The sequence below is a fragment of the Canis lupus genome, chromosome 27 (genome assembly GCF_003254725.2).
Source record: "Canis lupus dingo isolate Sandy chromosome 27, ASM325472v2, whole genome shotgun sequence".
NCBI lineage: Eukaryota > Metazoa > Chordata > Mammalia > Carnivora > Canidae > Canis > Canis lupus.
The window spans coordinates 44,362,895-44,377,656 of record NC_064269.1 but is presented as its reverse complement, the minus strand read 5'-3'; the positions used below and the strand labels follow the sequence as shown (position 1 = coordinate 44,377,656).

At 45.5% G+C, this 14,762-nt stretch overlaps 2 protein-coding genes across 40 annotated transcripts in view; one reads left to right on the top strand and one right to left on the bottom strand.

The window, feature by feature from the left end:
• CACNA1C (calcium voltage-gated channel subunit alpha1 C) overlaps positions 1-14,762 on the bottom strand; it is a 746,601-nt gene that overhangs the window by 610,886 nt on the left and 120,953 nt on the right. The gene's annotated exons all lie outside the window — the stretch shown is intronic.
• On the top strand, positions 863-12,192 carry LOC112669083 (mitogen-activated protein kinase 3-like). Its single transcript, XM_049102810.1, has 3 exons — positions 863-1,331; positions 1,960-2,144; positions 10,428-12,192. Exons 1-3 carry the CDS (start codon positions 863-865, stop codon positions 11,577-11,579), a joined length of 1,806 nt encoding a protein of 601 aa, XP_048958767.1. The 3' UTR covers positions 11,580-12,192.

The window sequence follows — 14,762 nt, the reverse complement described above, 5'->3', positions numbered from 1 at the left end:
CCGGCTTCTGAAATACATACTGACTAATTAAGCTGTTCTCCTGGTCCTTTCTGATGCACCCAAGTTTCAGAGCAGGATGCTGCTGGAACCATAGTCACCTGCTCATTAGCTCTCCCTGAATGTCTGACTTCGTTTGGCAGCCTTCCTAGATTTGGTGTTCCCAGTCTGTGAACGGATTGGAAGCATCTTTCTAAAGGCCAGAGGTACCAGGTGGAGAAGGTTATTGGGGCAAATGGGGCGTTTGCTGTTGTCTGCTCTATGCACTCAGTACTCTACGAAGTCCCTTTTAATATAAAACACGCATGGACTAAACATAGTCTTGCTACTGGGTGGTCCCCTGGCAGCCTGCAACTACAGACACTGTTTGCTAAGCATCATTGTTTGCCTTTTATAAAGAAAGGCAGTTTTCCTTATAAAACTATGGGCTTAGGACTCCCACTCAGGATGGCAAATGCCTGGTCCAACCTCCCACTTGAGCCAAGGAGTTATGGAATACTCCCCCCACCCACTCACTGACCCCAAATCATCAGTGATCGCACAACTGTGTAAAGGCATTGGTGATCGGGGAAGAGACAGGAGCTGCTGCCTGGAAAGCAACTTCCCCACATGAGCACACATTCACCCTCATACACATGTACTAATATGTATGTACAAACACGCGTGTGTCCCCAGTGTGTGACTCACAGGCACAGAGTACCACCACCTTCCTCTGTAGGCCCCTGGTCCTTGCCACCGCCTTCCTTATAGCCACTCCAAGTATGTGTGGGGGTTCTCCTCTGTTCAAACGTAGCCTTGAGAGCAGAGCCCCAGCTCCTCCCACTCCACAGCCCCCACAGCGCTGGCACAGGGTGAGTGGTCCAGAATGTCCGGGTGTGTGGACTCGCCTGGGGCAGACCCCGTGGGAGCCTCAGACATACGAGTCGCTCCCCTGACCTCCTCAGGTCGGGCTGCACATTTGCCCACACAGACACGCACCCACACGCGCCTCTCCAGCAGCATCTTCCCAGCCAGGGACCTTGCTTTTTCAGAGTCCATAACTAAATTTGGACTTGAAACGAAAGCAGCCAAGGCGAGACTGGCCCAAAGGTTAGCTCCAGGCAGCTTAGCTTTCCAAAGCACTTGGTTCACCTCTGCCAGAGCACACGGTTCCAAGCTGTCACCGTCTCCAGCAGCTCCTCCGGCTCCAGTAACTGGGGTGCCCCTCCCTCCCCCTCACCTGTGGCTCCCAGACTCCACTCACAAGGGCAACGGCTTCAGGTGGAAGGACAAGCCCAGGAGATACAAGTTGCTGAGGGACAAAGAAGATGAGTTTTGGAATGAAAGAGATCTCAGTTTGAATCTCAACCCTCCCCTGTTTAGCTGAGTGATCTTAGCTAAGTTAGCCCAACCTCTTCGAGCCTCGGGTTGCTTATCAGTAAAACAGGAGTAACTCCACAAGGATAAATGGGATGTATTAACATCAGTGCGTGCTCACCAGAGGTTAACTATTTCAAGCCAATGCGGTCTCTGGAGTTCGCAGTGCTAATAGGTGCTGTGAGACACAAGGAGTGACACTCCCCTTCCCCAGCCCCTGGAGGCTGCCAGTTCTCCAGCAACTTCTCCCAGGCCACCCCAGAGCACAGTTGGACTGAACTATCCCAAACAGAACAAACAACACCTAGAGATGGCTTGCCCTCAATGCCACATCCAGAGTTGGCAAGACTCTCTCACACTTCCCTGAATACAACAGCCCAGACTCGTCACCATGCAGATGGGGTTATACAACCTCCAAGCCTTTGGGAGACAGAGCTTCCATCTGGCTGGCAGCTTACAAATATTTGACCTTATCAGGCTTGAATTGGAATAGAAGGATAATTGAGGTTTCATATGAAATTACTGTGCAAGTTATGTACGACCCAATCAGGCTTGCAGGGCATGTAATGGTTTCATTTGTTTGTTCCGGGGATACTTGGTGTGCAGGCTGGAGGAAGGAGGCCAGCCCTGAAGTAGAGCCCCCGTGCCCTTCATTTCTGCGCTTCCCGTCCTCCCTTAATTGGCACTCCGCAGCCATCTTCACAAAGCCTCACAGAGCCGTCCTCTCCTGCCCCTTCAGGACAGCCTCAGGCTTTCCCTGGGCCATTGGGAGGAGACGAAAAGAGAACCGGGTGAGGTAGGGAAGCAGGCTCGTGGAGCCCCAGCATCTCCTCTCAGAGGTACAGACACTCAGGTCCCGAGGAAGCAAGCCGCATGCCCTGGGCTCCACATCCAGGTCAAGGTCAAGCTGAAACTTAAGGCCAAGCCTCCAGGTTCCTACATGCTTTTTGACTAACCCAGGTCAAGGCTGAAGCTGGCAGGTACCTGATGATAAAGTGGCCTATAACAATTCCTCCACCCACCGCTCTTTACATGGCAGAGGCCCAGTGTGGCAGGCAAGAATGCTCCCCCAAGATGTCCACATCCTCATCCTTGGAAATTGAATACGTTACCTTACATAGTAAAAGAAACATTGCAGGTGTGATGAAGCTGCTTGTGAGCTAGGGAGATTATCCAGGACTATCCAGGTAGGCCTGATATCACAAGAGTCCTATTAAAGGAGGCACGAGGAGAAAGGAGAAGATACTACCCAGCTGGCTCTGAAGATGGAGGAAGGAGCTTCCATCAGATGGAAAAGGCAAGGAAACAGATTCTTCCTCCAGAGCCCCCAGAAGGAATGCAGCACTTCAAGCCCACTTTAGACCTCTGACCTCCAGAACTGTGTTTTTTTAAGCCAGAGTTTGTGGTAACTTGTTACAACAGCAATAGGAAACTCATACCCTCAGAAATATATCTGTGTAAAATCATCCAAAGTTGAAAGCAGCAGGGAGAGGGTAGAGTTAAGCACTCTCGGTTATCTGGCCCATGGCCACGAGTAAGCTATACATCTGGCACTTCTCGAGGGCAAAGTCCTTGCTGCCCTCAGCCTGCCCAGCCCTCAGAAGCAGGCTGGGGCCAGATGTCTGGGGCAGGGGCAGGGGCAGGGAGTGGTACAAGTAGAACAGAAACAAAAATTTCTAGGAGTTGATTAAAGATTGTGTAAAGGACTTGCATAGACATTTCTCCAAAGAACATATACAAATGGCCAATAAATATTTGAAAAGATGTTCAATTAATAATCAAAGAAAGACAAATCAAAACCACAATGAGATATTCCCTCACATCCATTAGTATGGCTACTGTCAAAAGCAAAACAAAAACCCAGAAAATAGTAAGTGCTGGTTAGGATGTGGAGAAATCAGAATGCTTGTGCACTGTTGGTGATAATGTAAAACGGTGCAACTACTGTGAAAAACAGTATGCTGTTTCCTCAAGAAGTTAAAGATAGAATCACCGTATGATCCAGCAATTCCACTTCTGGATATATGCCCAAATTAATTGAAAGCAGGTCTGGAAGAAATATCTGTACACCCATGGTCATTGCAGAGTTAGTCACAAGAGCCAAGACATGGAAGCTACACAAATGTCCATTGAGAGATGAATGGATAAGCAAAATGGGATATATGGGAATATTATTCAGGGATGTATATAAAGGGAATATCATTCAGCCATAAAAAGGAAGGAAATCCTGTCACAGGCTGTAACAGGAAAGAACCTTGAGTACATTTTGCTGGATTTGAAATAAGCCAGTTAAAAAAGACAAAGGCCATATGATTCTAAGTTATAGACAGTACGTAAAATAGTCAAATTCATAAAACAAGGCAGAATGGTGGTTTCCAGGTGCTGAAGGAGGGAATCATTCAATGGGTATAGAGTTTCCTTTTTCAAGATGAAAAAGTTCTGGAGATCTATTTTCACAAAAATGTGGATACACTTAACACTATTGAATTGTTTACTTAAAAGTGATTAAGATGGTAAATTTTATGTTATGTGCTTTTTACCACAAAAAGCAAATTTTAAAATAATAAAAAGCATCTGTGTCACACTCACCAAATGAGCCCAGCTGGGGCCTGAAGGCCTCCTACAACTTAGCATGTATGACAATTCCCACTACTTGTGCCTTTATTTCCACACTTTGGTGTTTGTCTTTTCAAGAAGATCATGAGCTCACTGAGGTCTGGAGTCTCGTCTTATTACTCCAAGTATCTCATACAGCAACCAGCACTGTGCTTTACACACAACAGGTGCTCAAGGAACACCTGAGTTGAGTTTAATTTTTCAAGAATATGGCCTTAGCTCCTACAAATTCATCCTATTCTTCCAAAGTGGTGCTTATTCTACTGCCAGCCTCCATAGGGTCAGGGATGTCAGACCAAGTACCAAGGAGACAGGAAAGAATGCATCAGAGCTTCTGGAAGAGGCCCAGACTATAAGTAAAACAAGTACAGTTATTCTCTAAATGCTCGTATGACAGAATTTCTCTGCACCCTGCCCCAGCCTTCCTCCTGTGGCATTAAACAGGTAAATTGCTCAAGAACACAAAATCAGAGGTAAAAGCAGAATGGTTCACTGGGAACAGGGAACAGCTTCAATTTGGTTAGACTACGAAGTACAAAATCTCAGAGCCCCACAGACCATCCCAGAAGTCATAATACAGGTCTGGGGAGACCTCCTTTACCAATTTAGCATCTCTTTGATTGGTTTAAAAATATCAACAGAGTGCAAGCCTCACACAGTGGTATCCTCTGATACTCCTTCGATGCTGTGATTACATATAATAACCACTTCAACTAAATTCTATAAACAGAAACGTTCATTACTGTGCATGTTGATAGTCATCTCCTGACATAACTCAAGCCAGCATGAGAATAGTGGAAAGGTCCCTCTCCTCTTGTCTGTAAGCTAAAAGTCAGGCCTGGGGCCCTTAAAGTGTATTGGAGTACCTATTGAGGTAATAAGGGAGAAAACAAGACAGGAGTACCTTCCAGAAATTCTTGCTTAAAAGCACTACTTAGAGAGCATTTATTATATGGGCCAGGTCCTGTTCTTACAATTATACATATATTATTTAATCCTCTCAATATATCCATAGGTAAGCATATTGCTATGTCCAGTTTACAGATGAGAAGACTGAAGCACAGAGGAACTAACTAACTTGCACAAAGCCACCAGTTCAAACCACGCAGCCCGGCTGCAGAAGGTGTACTTTAACCACTGTGATCACAGCCTCCATGGTTAGGTCTTTGGCCTGAGGTGTTAACTTCCAGCGTCCTCTCCCTGCTCCCAAGCCCCCAACCCTGCAGAGGATACTACCTCAGGCCTCACTGGGAGAGGCATGCAAGTTTAAGGAGCTACTTCTAAGAAGTAGTATTTGCAAATAACCACACATGTCCCAAGGCAAGAACCAAAGAGCAAAGATGCAGAGAACTGGACCTAACACAACTATGATTCTATAGGATATTTTACTTACATATTCTAAAGCATGTAGAAACATGAACAACTTCTCACCCCCAAATTCCTGAAAATTCATTCCATCCCATTCCCACTTAATAGACCAACCAAAGAATGCCTGAGTCACACAAAAACAGACACATAGATCAATGGAACAGAATAGAGAACCCAGAAGTGGACCCTCAACTTTATGGTCAACTAATATTCGATAAAGGAGGAAAGACTATCCACTGGAGGAAAGACAGTCTCTTCAATAAATGGTGCTGGGAAAATTGGACATCCACATGCAGAAGAATGAAACTAGACCACTCTCTTGCACCATACACAAAGATAAACTCAAAATGGATGAAAGATCTAAATGTGAGACAAGATTCCATCAAAATCCTAGAGGAGAACACAGGCAACACCCTTTTTGAACTCGGCCACAGTAACTTCTTGCAAGATACATCCACGAAGGCAAAAGAAACAAAAGCAAAAATGAACTATTGGGACTTCATCCAGATAAGAAGCTTTTGCACAGCAAAGGATACAGTCAACAAAACTAAAAGACAACCTACAGAATGGGAGAAGATATTCGCAAATGACGTATCAGATAAAGGGCTAGTTTCCAAGATCTATAAAGAACTTCTTAAACTCAGCACCAAAGAAACAAACAATCCAATCATGAAATGGGCAAAAGACATGAAGAGAAATCTCACAGAGGAAGACATAGACATGGCCAACACGCACATGAGAAAATGCTCTGCATCACTTGCCATCAGGGAAATACAAATCAAAACCACAATGAGATACCACCTCACACCAGTGAGAATGGGGAACATTAACAAGGCAGGAAACCACAAATGTTGGAGAGGATGTAGAGAAAGGGGAACCCTCCTGCACTGTTAGTGGGAATGTGAACTGGTGCAGCCACTCTGGGAAACTGTGTGGAGGTTCCTCAAAGAGTTAAAAATAGACCTGCCCTATGACCCAGCAATTGCACTGTTGGGGATTTACCCCAAAGATTCAGAGGCAATGAAACACCGGGACACCTGCACCCCGATATTTGTAGGAGCAATGTCCACAATAGCCAAACTGTGGAAGGAGCCTCGGTGTCCGTCAAAAGATGAATGGATAAAGAAGATGTGGTCTATGTATACAATGGAATATTCCTCAGCCATTAGAAACGACAAATACCCACCATTTGCTTCAACGTGGATGGAACTGGAAGGTATTGTGCTGAGTGAAGTAAGTCAATCGGAGAAGGACAAACAGTGTATGTTCTCATTCATTTGGGGAATATAAATAATAGTGAAAGGGAATATAAGGGAAGGGAGGAGAAATGTGTGGGAAATATCAGAAAGGGAGACAGAACATAAAGACTCCTAACTCTGGGAGGCGAACTAGGGGTGGTGGAAGGGGAGGAGGGCGGGGGGTGGGGGTGAATGGGTGACGGGCACTGGGGGGGGCACTTGACAGGATGAGCACTGGGTGTTATTCTGTATGTTGGTAAATTGAACACCAATAAAAAATAAATTTATTAAAAAAAAAAAAAAGAATGCCTGAGTCAGTAACCTACAGCGTGAGTGGGTGATAAAATAAAGCAATGGAATTCAGGCATCTTGAAACCTTACAAGACAATAATACCTCTTCCACTTAGGAAATCATTGGGAAATATTACCCAGAGACAAATACTTTAACTATGAGCATGTCTCGAAAGATGTATGAGCCAAAAAAGCATCACACTCAGCTTATTTTCTCTAGATTTCCAGAATGAGAAATGATTTTGAGCTTGCTCATCCACCTCCTGCCACCCAGCAGTTCGCTTATGAGGCACCTGAGATGGGCTCTCCCACTCACAATGTTTACCAGGAAAGCATATGACTTACCCTCTCAGGAACCTATACCCTAGATTCCAAAATTCTGGAATTAATGAACTCTTTCTTTGTCTCTTACCTAAATATCTCACACTAAAATGTGAGATACTTTCTTTTTCAGAGTAACAAAAGAACATCTACTGTAGCATCATCACCTTTAAAACAATTTTTAAACCAACTTTTTACAAATATGTAAAGATTGGCTCTTCCCTTCAGGCTTATCTCCTTCAAGATATACAGCACTGATTCTCTTGGCTTTCCAAAGCTGTATTTTCCAATGTCTTGCTTATTTTATGGCTCTCATTGCAACTGTCTATATTCTCTAATTGTCTCTAAAAATAGAGTTGCAATCCATAACCAGTACTCATAGGAAGGACTTCAAAGCACTGGACGTTATTTAAAAGACTCTCTGCCCTTGGACCAAGGCAGGCTCTCATCCAAGGAACACACATGGTGATGGCAGGCAGGTACCAAGGATCAGATGGTCCAGTCTCAGACATAGAAGCCAGGCAAGGAGGGTTGCTAGGAAACTAGAGAGATGTGGCATCAAGTCTAGCCAAATCAGCAAGGAATGAGGAATTAGCCAACAACTGACCGGAAGGTTTGAGAAAATGGGAAGAAAAAGAGCAAACAACAAAAACCCAGACTGAGAGGTAGAAGATCCAAAGGCTTGGTGGCAAAGCCCTGGCCAAGAAGGGATGTGGAATATAAGAGAGCACCCAAGGTGAAAACCTAGGATCGCATGCAGTGGCAGAGAGTGGTAATGCTCACTAATACCTGTGTTCTCTTTTTTGTCCTGGGGCCACAGATAGCCCACAGTATACAGCCTCGCTGGTAGCTGGACATGGCCTTGTGACTAAGTTCTGGTCAATGAAATGTGAACAGAAGTGATTGGTGCTGTGTCCAGTCCTGGCCTGGGAGAACCTCCCACACATGAGCTCTCTTGTTTTCCCATCTGCAAACTATTCTCTTTCTTCATACATCAGCTGGATGGAGAGGTCTCTGGAGACCTAAAAGAGGGCAGAGCCTCAAGAAGAAAGGAACCTGGGTCACTGAATCACCCTTTGGAAAGCCACTTGACGAGGAATCCCGCATTGTGACAAAACTAAAAAATAAACTTTGTGTTGAGCCTGTGAGATCTGGGGGCTAGTTGTTACAAACAGCCTTTCCTTACTAATACAGGGTCAGAGAAACAAACATGCAACAAAGTAGTTAAAAAAAAAAAAAAAAAAAAAGGAGTTTAACATGCCTAGAAGGATTTGAAATCAAACGATTTGAAACACCTATAAAAGAAAAAACAAATCGATGTCAAAGTACCTCTTTTACTTTTGTAATAGGATTACAAGGCCAGTGAATCAAAGGGACACTACAGACACAGATTCAGAATATTGCTGAATAGGGAAATTAATAGTCACATGGTCCAGAACAAAGTGGAAATGATTGGCAAGCCACCCAATAAACCCAGAATCCCTGTTGTGTAACATGCCCTGTGCTAAAAGCCATGGCTACAATGGTAAAGGGGGCACAGTCACTGCTCAAAGAGGACCCCGGGCAGGAGGGAGAGGGAGGAGCGCAGTTCCTCTACCAATGACGAGGTGTTTAATGGGTATGCCTGGAGTGTGACAGCAGCTCAGAAAAAGGATCCCTAACTCATTCTGGAGCTGTCAGGGAAAAAGTCCCAAAGGAGCCGATGCTTGACCCCAGCTCTAAAGGATAGAAGTCAGTTGACTAGAAAAGGTGAAAGGACAATCCTGCCAAGGGGAAGAACATGTGCAAAGTACAAAGGAGTAAACAGCATTTAGGAACCATCACTAGATAGTACGTCTAAAGTGTAGGGTTGGTAGAGGGGAACAGTAAGAGATCAGCTGGTAAGACAAATAAAGGCTAAACTACGAAGGACCAGCCATCATTCATGGTCAACAGAGAGCCAACAAAGTGCTTAAAGCAATATAATGACATAATCTGATTTGTGCTTTTGCTTTCTGGTGACAGAGCAGAGGATACACTAAAAGAAGTGAAACCAGGAATAGAGAATCTAGTCAGAAGGCTCTGATAATCACATAGGCAAGACAGATCAGAGTCTGGGAAGTGGATTATGAAATATTAAAGAAAAGAATCTCTAAGACCAGCTAACTGAACTAGCTGTGGAGTTAAAGGAAAACAGGCATTGAGAATGGCTCCCTGGTATCTCGCTTACCCAATGTGATGGTGCCATCACTGAAATAGTGATCACAGAAAGACAAAAAGGTTTTAGGGGGCATAGAGGTGATGAAAGGACTTTGAAAAACTCAAAACATTCTGGAGATGTCCAGTAGAAAATTTAAAATATGAACTCAAGACAGATATGTGCGCTGAAAAAGTAGATTTGAAAGTTATAACCACACCAATGATAGGTTCAATAATGGGCACAATTGACATTGCCTAAAGAAAGATAAGTGGAAAAAGCCAGAAACAGAATTGACGTCACCTGTGTGGATAATCCATTTAGGTGATCTGTAGTTAGCTGATACATAGGTGCATTAATGATTGATGCATTCATAGATGCATTGATTTTATGCACAGGTGTTTAGAGCATTGATTCGCAGATGCATTTAAACTTGGGTCTCTACTGATGTGACCCAGGGCTCTGTCTTTGGCTCCAGCTTTTTAAACACAGAATTAGGAACTTGGATGAAGACAAATTGTCAAATGTGCTGCTGACACAAATCTGGGTGGAATAGCTAGTAAGTTGGAAGGTTGAATCAGTATTCAAATGACCTCAATATGCTGCAACTATGGTCCAAACTGACAAGATGAAATATAATAGGCATGAATGTAAAGTACTGCACTTAGATGAAAAAAATGTCACTGCCTGAACATAAGGTAGGAGGAACCCTGGCTTATCAGCAATTTATATAACAAAGACCCTAGGGGCTTTAGTAGACTGCAACTCAATGTGAGTCAAAGGAACAGCAGAGCTGCCAAAAAGGGCAAGTAAAATCTTTACTTCCTTAATCTACATTCGCAGCCCAGAATCAAGGAAGCAGCAGCCTGAGCATTTAGCACAAATTCACCCACAGCTGAAGTCTGGGAAACAGACTCTAAGAGGGACAGCAGCAAACTGGAGGGTGACCAGAAGAGGATGAAGAGTGAAGACCAAAGCCACAGGGACCTGGGTAAAGAAAGTGGGGACAAGAGACCTGGAAAACAAGCTTTGAGGGGGCATGGTGGCTTGCTGCAAAACTCCAGAGGGCTGGAGTGGAGATGGCGGCGGCGGCTCAGGGGGGCGGGGGCGGGGAGCCCCGGGGAGCCGATGGGGTCGGCCCGGGGGTCTCGGGGGAGGTGGAGGTGGTGAAGGGGCAGCCGTTCGACGTGGGCCCGCGCTACACGGAGCTGCACTACATCGGCGAGGGCGCGTACGGCATGGTCAGCTCAGCTGACGACCACGTGCGCAAGGTTCGCGTGGCCATCAAGAAAATCAGCCCCTTTGAGCATCAGACCTACTGCCAGCGCACACTGAGGGAGATCCAGATCTTGCTGCGCTTCCGCCATGAGAACGTCATTGGCATTCGGGACATTCTGCGGGCGCCCACCCTGGACGCCATGAGGGATGTCTACATCGTGCAGGACCTGATGGAGACAGACCTATACAAGTTGCTCAAAAGCCAGCAGCTGAGCAACGACCATGTTTGCTACTTCCTCTACCAGATCCTGCGAGGCCTCAAGTATATCCACTCAGCCAATGTGCTCCACCGGGATTTAAAGCCCTCTAACCTGCTCATCAACACCACCTGCGACCTTAAGATCTGCGATTTTGGCCTGGCCCGGATTGCCGATCCTGAGCATGACCACACTGGCTTCCTGACAGAATATGTGGCCACGCGCTGGTACCGGGCTCCAGAAATCATGCTTAACTCTAAGGGCTACACCAAGTCCATCGACATCTGGTCTGTGGGCTGCATTCTGGCTGAGATGCTCTCCAACCGGCCCATCTTCCCTGGCAAGCACTACCCGGACCAGCTCAACCACATTCTAGGTATCCTAGGTTCTCCATCCCAGGAGGACTTGAACTGTATCATCAATATGAAGGCCCGAAACTACCTACAGTCTCTGCCCTCCAAGACCAAGGTGGCATGGGCCAAGCTTTTTCCCAAGTCAGACTCCAAAGCCCTTGACCTGCTAGACCGGATGTTGACCTTTAACCCCAACAAACGGATTACAGTGGAAGAAGCACTGGCTCATCCCTACTTGGAGCAGTACTACGACCCAACAGATGAGCCAGTGGCTGAGGAGCCTTTCACTTTCGACATGGAGCTGGATGATCTACCCAAGGAGCGTCTGAAGGAGCTCATCTTCCAGGAGACAGCCCGCTTCCAGCCTGGGGTGCTGGAAGCCCCCTAGTCTGGACAGACACCTCTGTTCCTTGGGGCCTGGCTCTGCCTCCTGCCTGCCCCTCCCCTACCGGACTGTTAGGAAATGGACACTGTGCCCCACCCAGACCCCTGGTGGCCCAGGTCGGGGCAGAGGGTGCACCTGGCCACCTTCCACGGCTTTGCTCTGGCCTCCTGCTCCAGGCAGGCCAAGTCTCCCTCTGCCCCGCCTCCCCTCCCAGGACCTGAGGGGCTTAGGTGGCCCCAAAGTAAATCGCCCTCTGCTGCTTGCCTTCATCTACCCCAGCTATCCCAGTCTCTGGTAGTTCTGGAATGGAAGGGCTCTGGCTGCCCGGGGACCGACTGAAGGGTGGTGGGGGGATGGGGGACACTGACCCATTAAAACCCCACCCCGTTTTCCCTGAAGGAATATTCCTAAGGCTCCAGGGCTAGTCCCCCTGAGGAGCAGGGCCCAGGCCTAAACCCCCTCCCTCAAAGCTGCCACATCTAACACCCCCTGCTGCCTCTGTGTGTGGGTGAACAGAAGTGGAGCTGGGGGCACGAGGACAGCCTGGTGCCCCTGCCCACCCCTGTGCCTGTATCTAATATATAAATATAGAGATGTGTATATGAAAAAAAATAAAAAAAAACTCCAGAGGGCTAAACAATATGAGGTAAGCACATTTGCCTTGTTCCAGATGAAGAAGTAAGATGAATGGGCAGAAGTTATAGGATAGCAGATTTCAACTTTATCCTATTTCAAAAGATAAAAGCTCTTCAAAACCAGAATGGCTGCTTTGTGAAGCTAGTGAGGCCCCCTTCCCTAGAATTATCAAAGCAGAAGGTATACCCCCTATTAGGAATGCTAAAGAGATTTCTGCATCAGGCAGGAATCTGGGTGGATCTGGGTCCCTAACCTTTTGAATTTCAAGAACCAGTAACATCTCTTTATAATTTGCCATGTGAGAAATTTTTTTCAAAAATCAACTACCATCTACTATCACCATCATTTCACAAAAATGAAGACATTTAACACCAAAGAACAGGGAAGAGATTTTATCAGCATAAAGGGCAATCCTTTATAGCAAGTAAACTTAACTTTCTGAAAAAACACACCTAATTTTTCTGACTTTGTAAGGGCCAGAAAAAAACATCAATCACAATTCCACTGTCTCATTCATTTATATTCCCAGCACATGGCATTTAGCAGGCACTCAATAAATACTTGCTCAATAATGACTGAATGAATGCATGCATTTAATATATAAAGCCCTGGGTTCCACAGAGTCCAAAAGCTTCTCTACCCTATCATGAACCTATATTTATTGACAGCTCTTGTCATTCCTGGCACTGAAACACACTACAGTGAGGGCCATTAACTTCCCACAATCCATTCTCCAAGCAATGAGAGTAACAATGCTTTATATTTGTATTGTGCTTTAAGATTTACCAAGCATTTTCTCAGGCTATCATCTCACTCAATTGTTTTTACAACACAGAGATTTGTACCCTGAATTTCCAGCCAGAGAAATTGATTGAGTTTGGCTTTCCCAAAGCCATCCAAGACGGTTGAGTCAGAATATGAACATAGCTCTCCAATTGCAAAGTGGATGCTGTTCCCACCTGCCTCAAGCTTCTCCCTAAGCAAGGTATAATAAACCTGGTCCTCTGGCCCTTTTGGGAAAATTGAAATGCTTTGGTTTAGCCACAAAACCACAGAACACAGGCTTCAACAACATAAGCTGCCCTGCTACTGCTGGGATCTATAGCCAGGCGTCCTTAGGGAAAAGCAGAGAGAGAGTTGAGGAGCACATAGCTTCCATCAGCAGCAAGCCAAGAGCCTTTATTTGCCTTCAAGACACCATCTGTGCACCAGGCCTTCTAACACTGGCATTTTACATACATACATACATACATACATAAACAAACAAACCTCAAAGATGATGACAGTGTGTAAGAAGCCAGTATGGGAACCTAAATTCAGAGTTCCCCTTCCATGCTGTATGCAAGCCAGTTCATGTGGGACTCCCCAATGAGTTGTTTTAGCCTGAAAGTAACCACCAATGCAGGAAACCAACAGTACGCTCCACAATTAAAACCACAGAAGATACAAAAAAACAACCACCACCAAAAGAAAGAAAAAAAAAAAGTTCACAGACTTCAGCAATTAATTTGGTATGTGTGTATGTGTGTGTATATGTGCGGATAGAGAGACAGGGGAAGAGAGGGAAAGATCTCATAGAGATTTGAGAACACACAGCGTTTTTATTCAAAATATAGGAAACTGAATGAAGACTCCTTGAATGTGGGATATCTCAGCACCTCTCCTCCAGTGTGTGACTAGAACATAGTAGAGTGTAGCTTAGCAACCCTAGGTGCTAGTTTTCTCACTGGTAATTCCTTGGGTAAAGAAATCCGAGCTCTATGACCCACAGTCCAGAATGCAGTGGAGCATCTCAGTAGGGCAGGGTCAAGGTACTGAAGCAGCAGTAATGGGCATCCTGAACAGATAATAAAGGCAGGGGTTTATGGGAGGGAGGAAAGAAGGTACGTGCTCTAAATGCCGTGATCATTACTGCATTCCCTAGCAACATGGGGCTGGCAATGTTGTCAGAATACCACATAAAAACTTGTGAAATCAGAAAACAGACATCCAGGAGACTGCTCACCTGTGTGACACACAGTAAAAACACAGCCAGGGCATTGGGTCTGAGTAGGGCATGTCACACGGGAGATCAAAGAATGTATGAGAGGGGGACAAATGGGGCATCAGTTTACCGGAAGTGCAGAGCCAATGTCTGACTGGTCCAGATAGTCATTTACCCAGAGGAGTAAACAGTGAGGAGCAGAGCCCTATCGAAAAGCAGGGACTGTGAGGTTAGACAGAGTGGAGTTTAAACAATGATTTTATCACCTTTCTAATATCATGGTGGAGGCAAACTGTTGGTTGACTGCATTTTGACCTCAGCTGGGTTTGGCTCACCCACACTTATTGAACACATACTACCGCTGGACATTATACTGAGCAATGGGAGTACAAAGGTAAATATATCCTCTTTTCTTACCTCCCCAAATGGCAACATTATCTTTTCGATACGGTCAGTGTAAGACTAGATGAAATAATATAAATAACAGTTTTTGGCACACAGTAAAAATTTACTATCCATTAGTCGTTATTCTGGTGTTAATTGTGAGTATCCAAAGGTCAGTGTCT

Excerpts from the sequence above, each read along its gene's own strand:
- LOC112669083 (XM_049102810.1), top strand. The coding sequence starts at position 863 with ATGTCCGGGTGTGTGGACTCGCCTGGGGCAGACCCCGTGGGAGCCTCA. Across the intron at positions 1,332-1,959 it reads TTGGAATGAAAGAGATCTCA|GCTGGAGGAAGGAGGCCAGC; the intron begins GTTTGAATCTCA and ends CTTGGTGTGCAG. Across the intron at positions 2,145-10,427 it reads GGAGACGAAAAGAGAACCGG|AGGGCTGGAGTGGAGATGGC; the intron begins GTGAGGTAGGGA and ends GCAAAACTCCAG.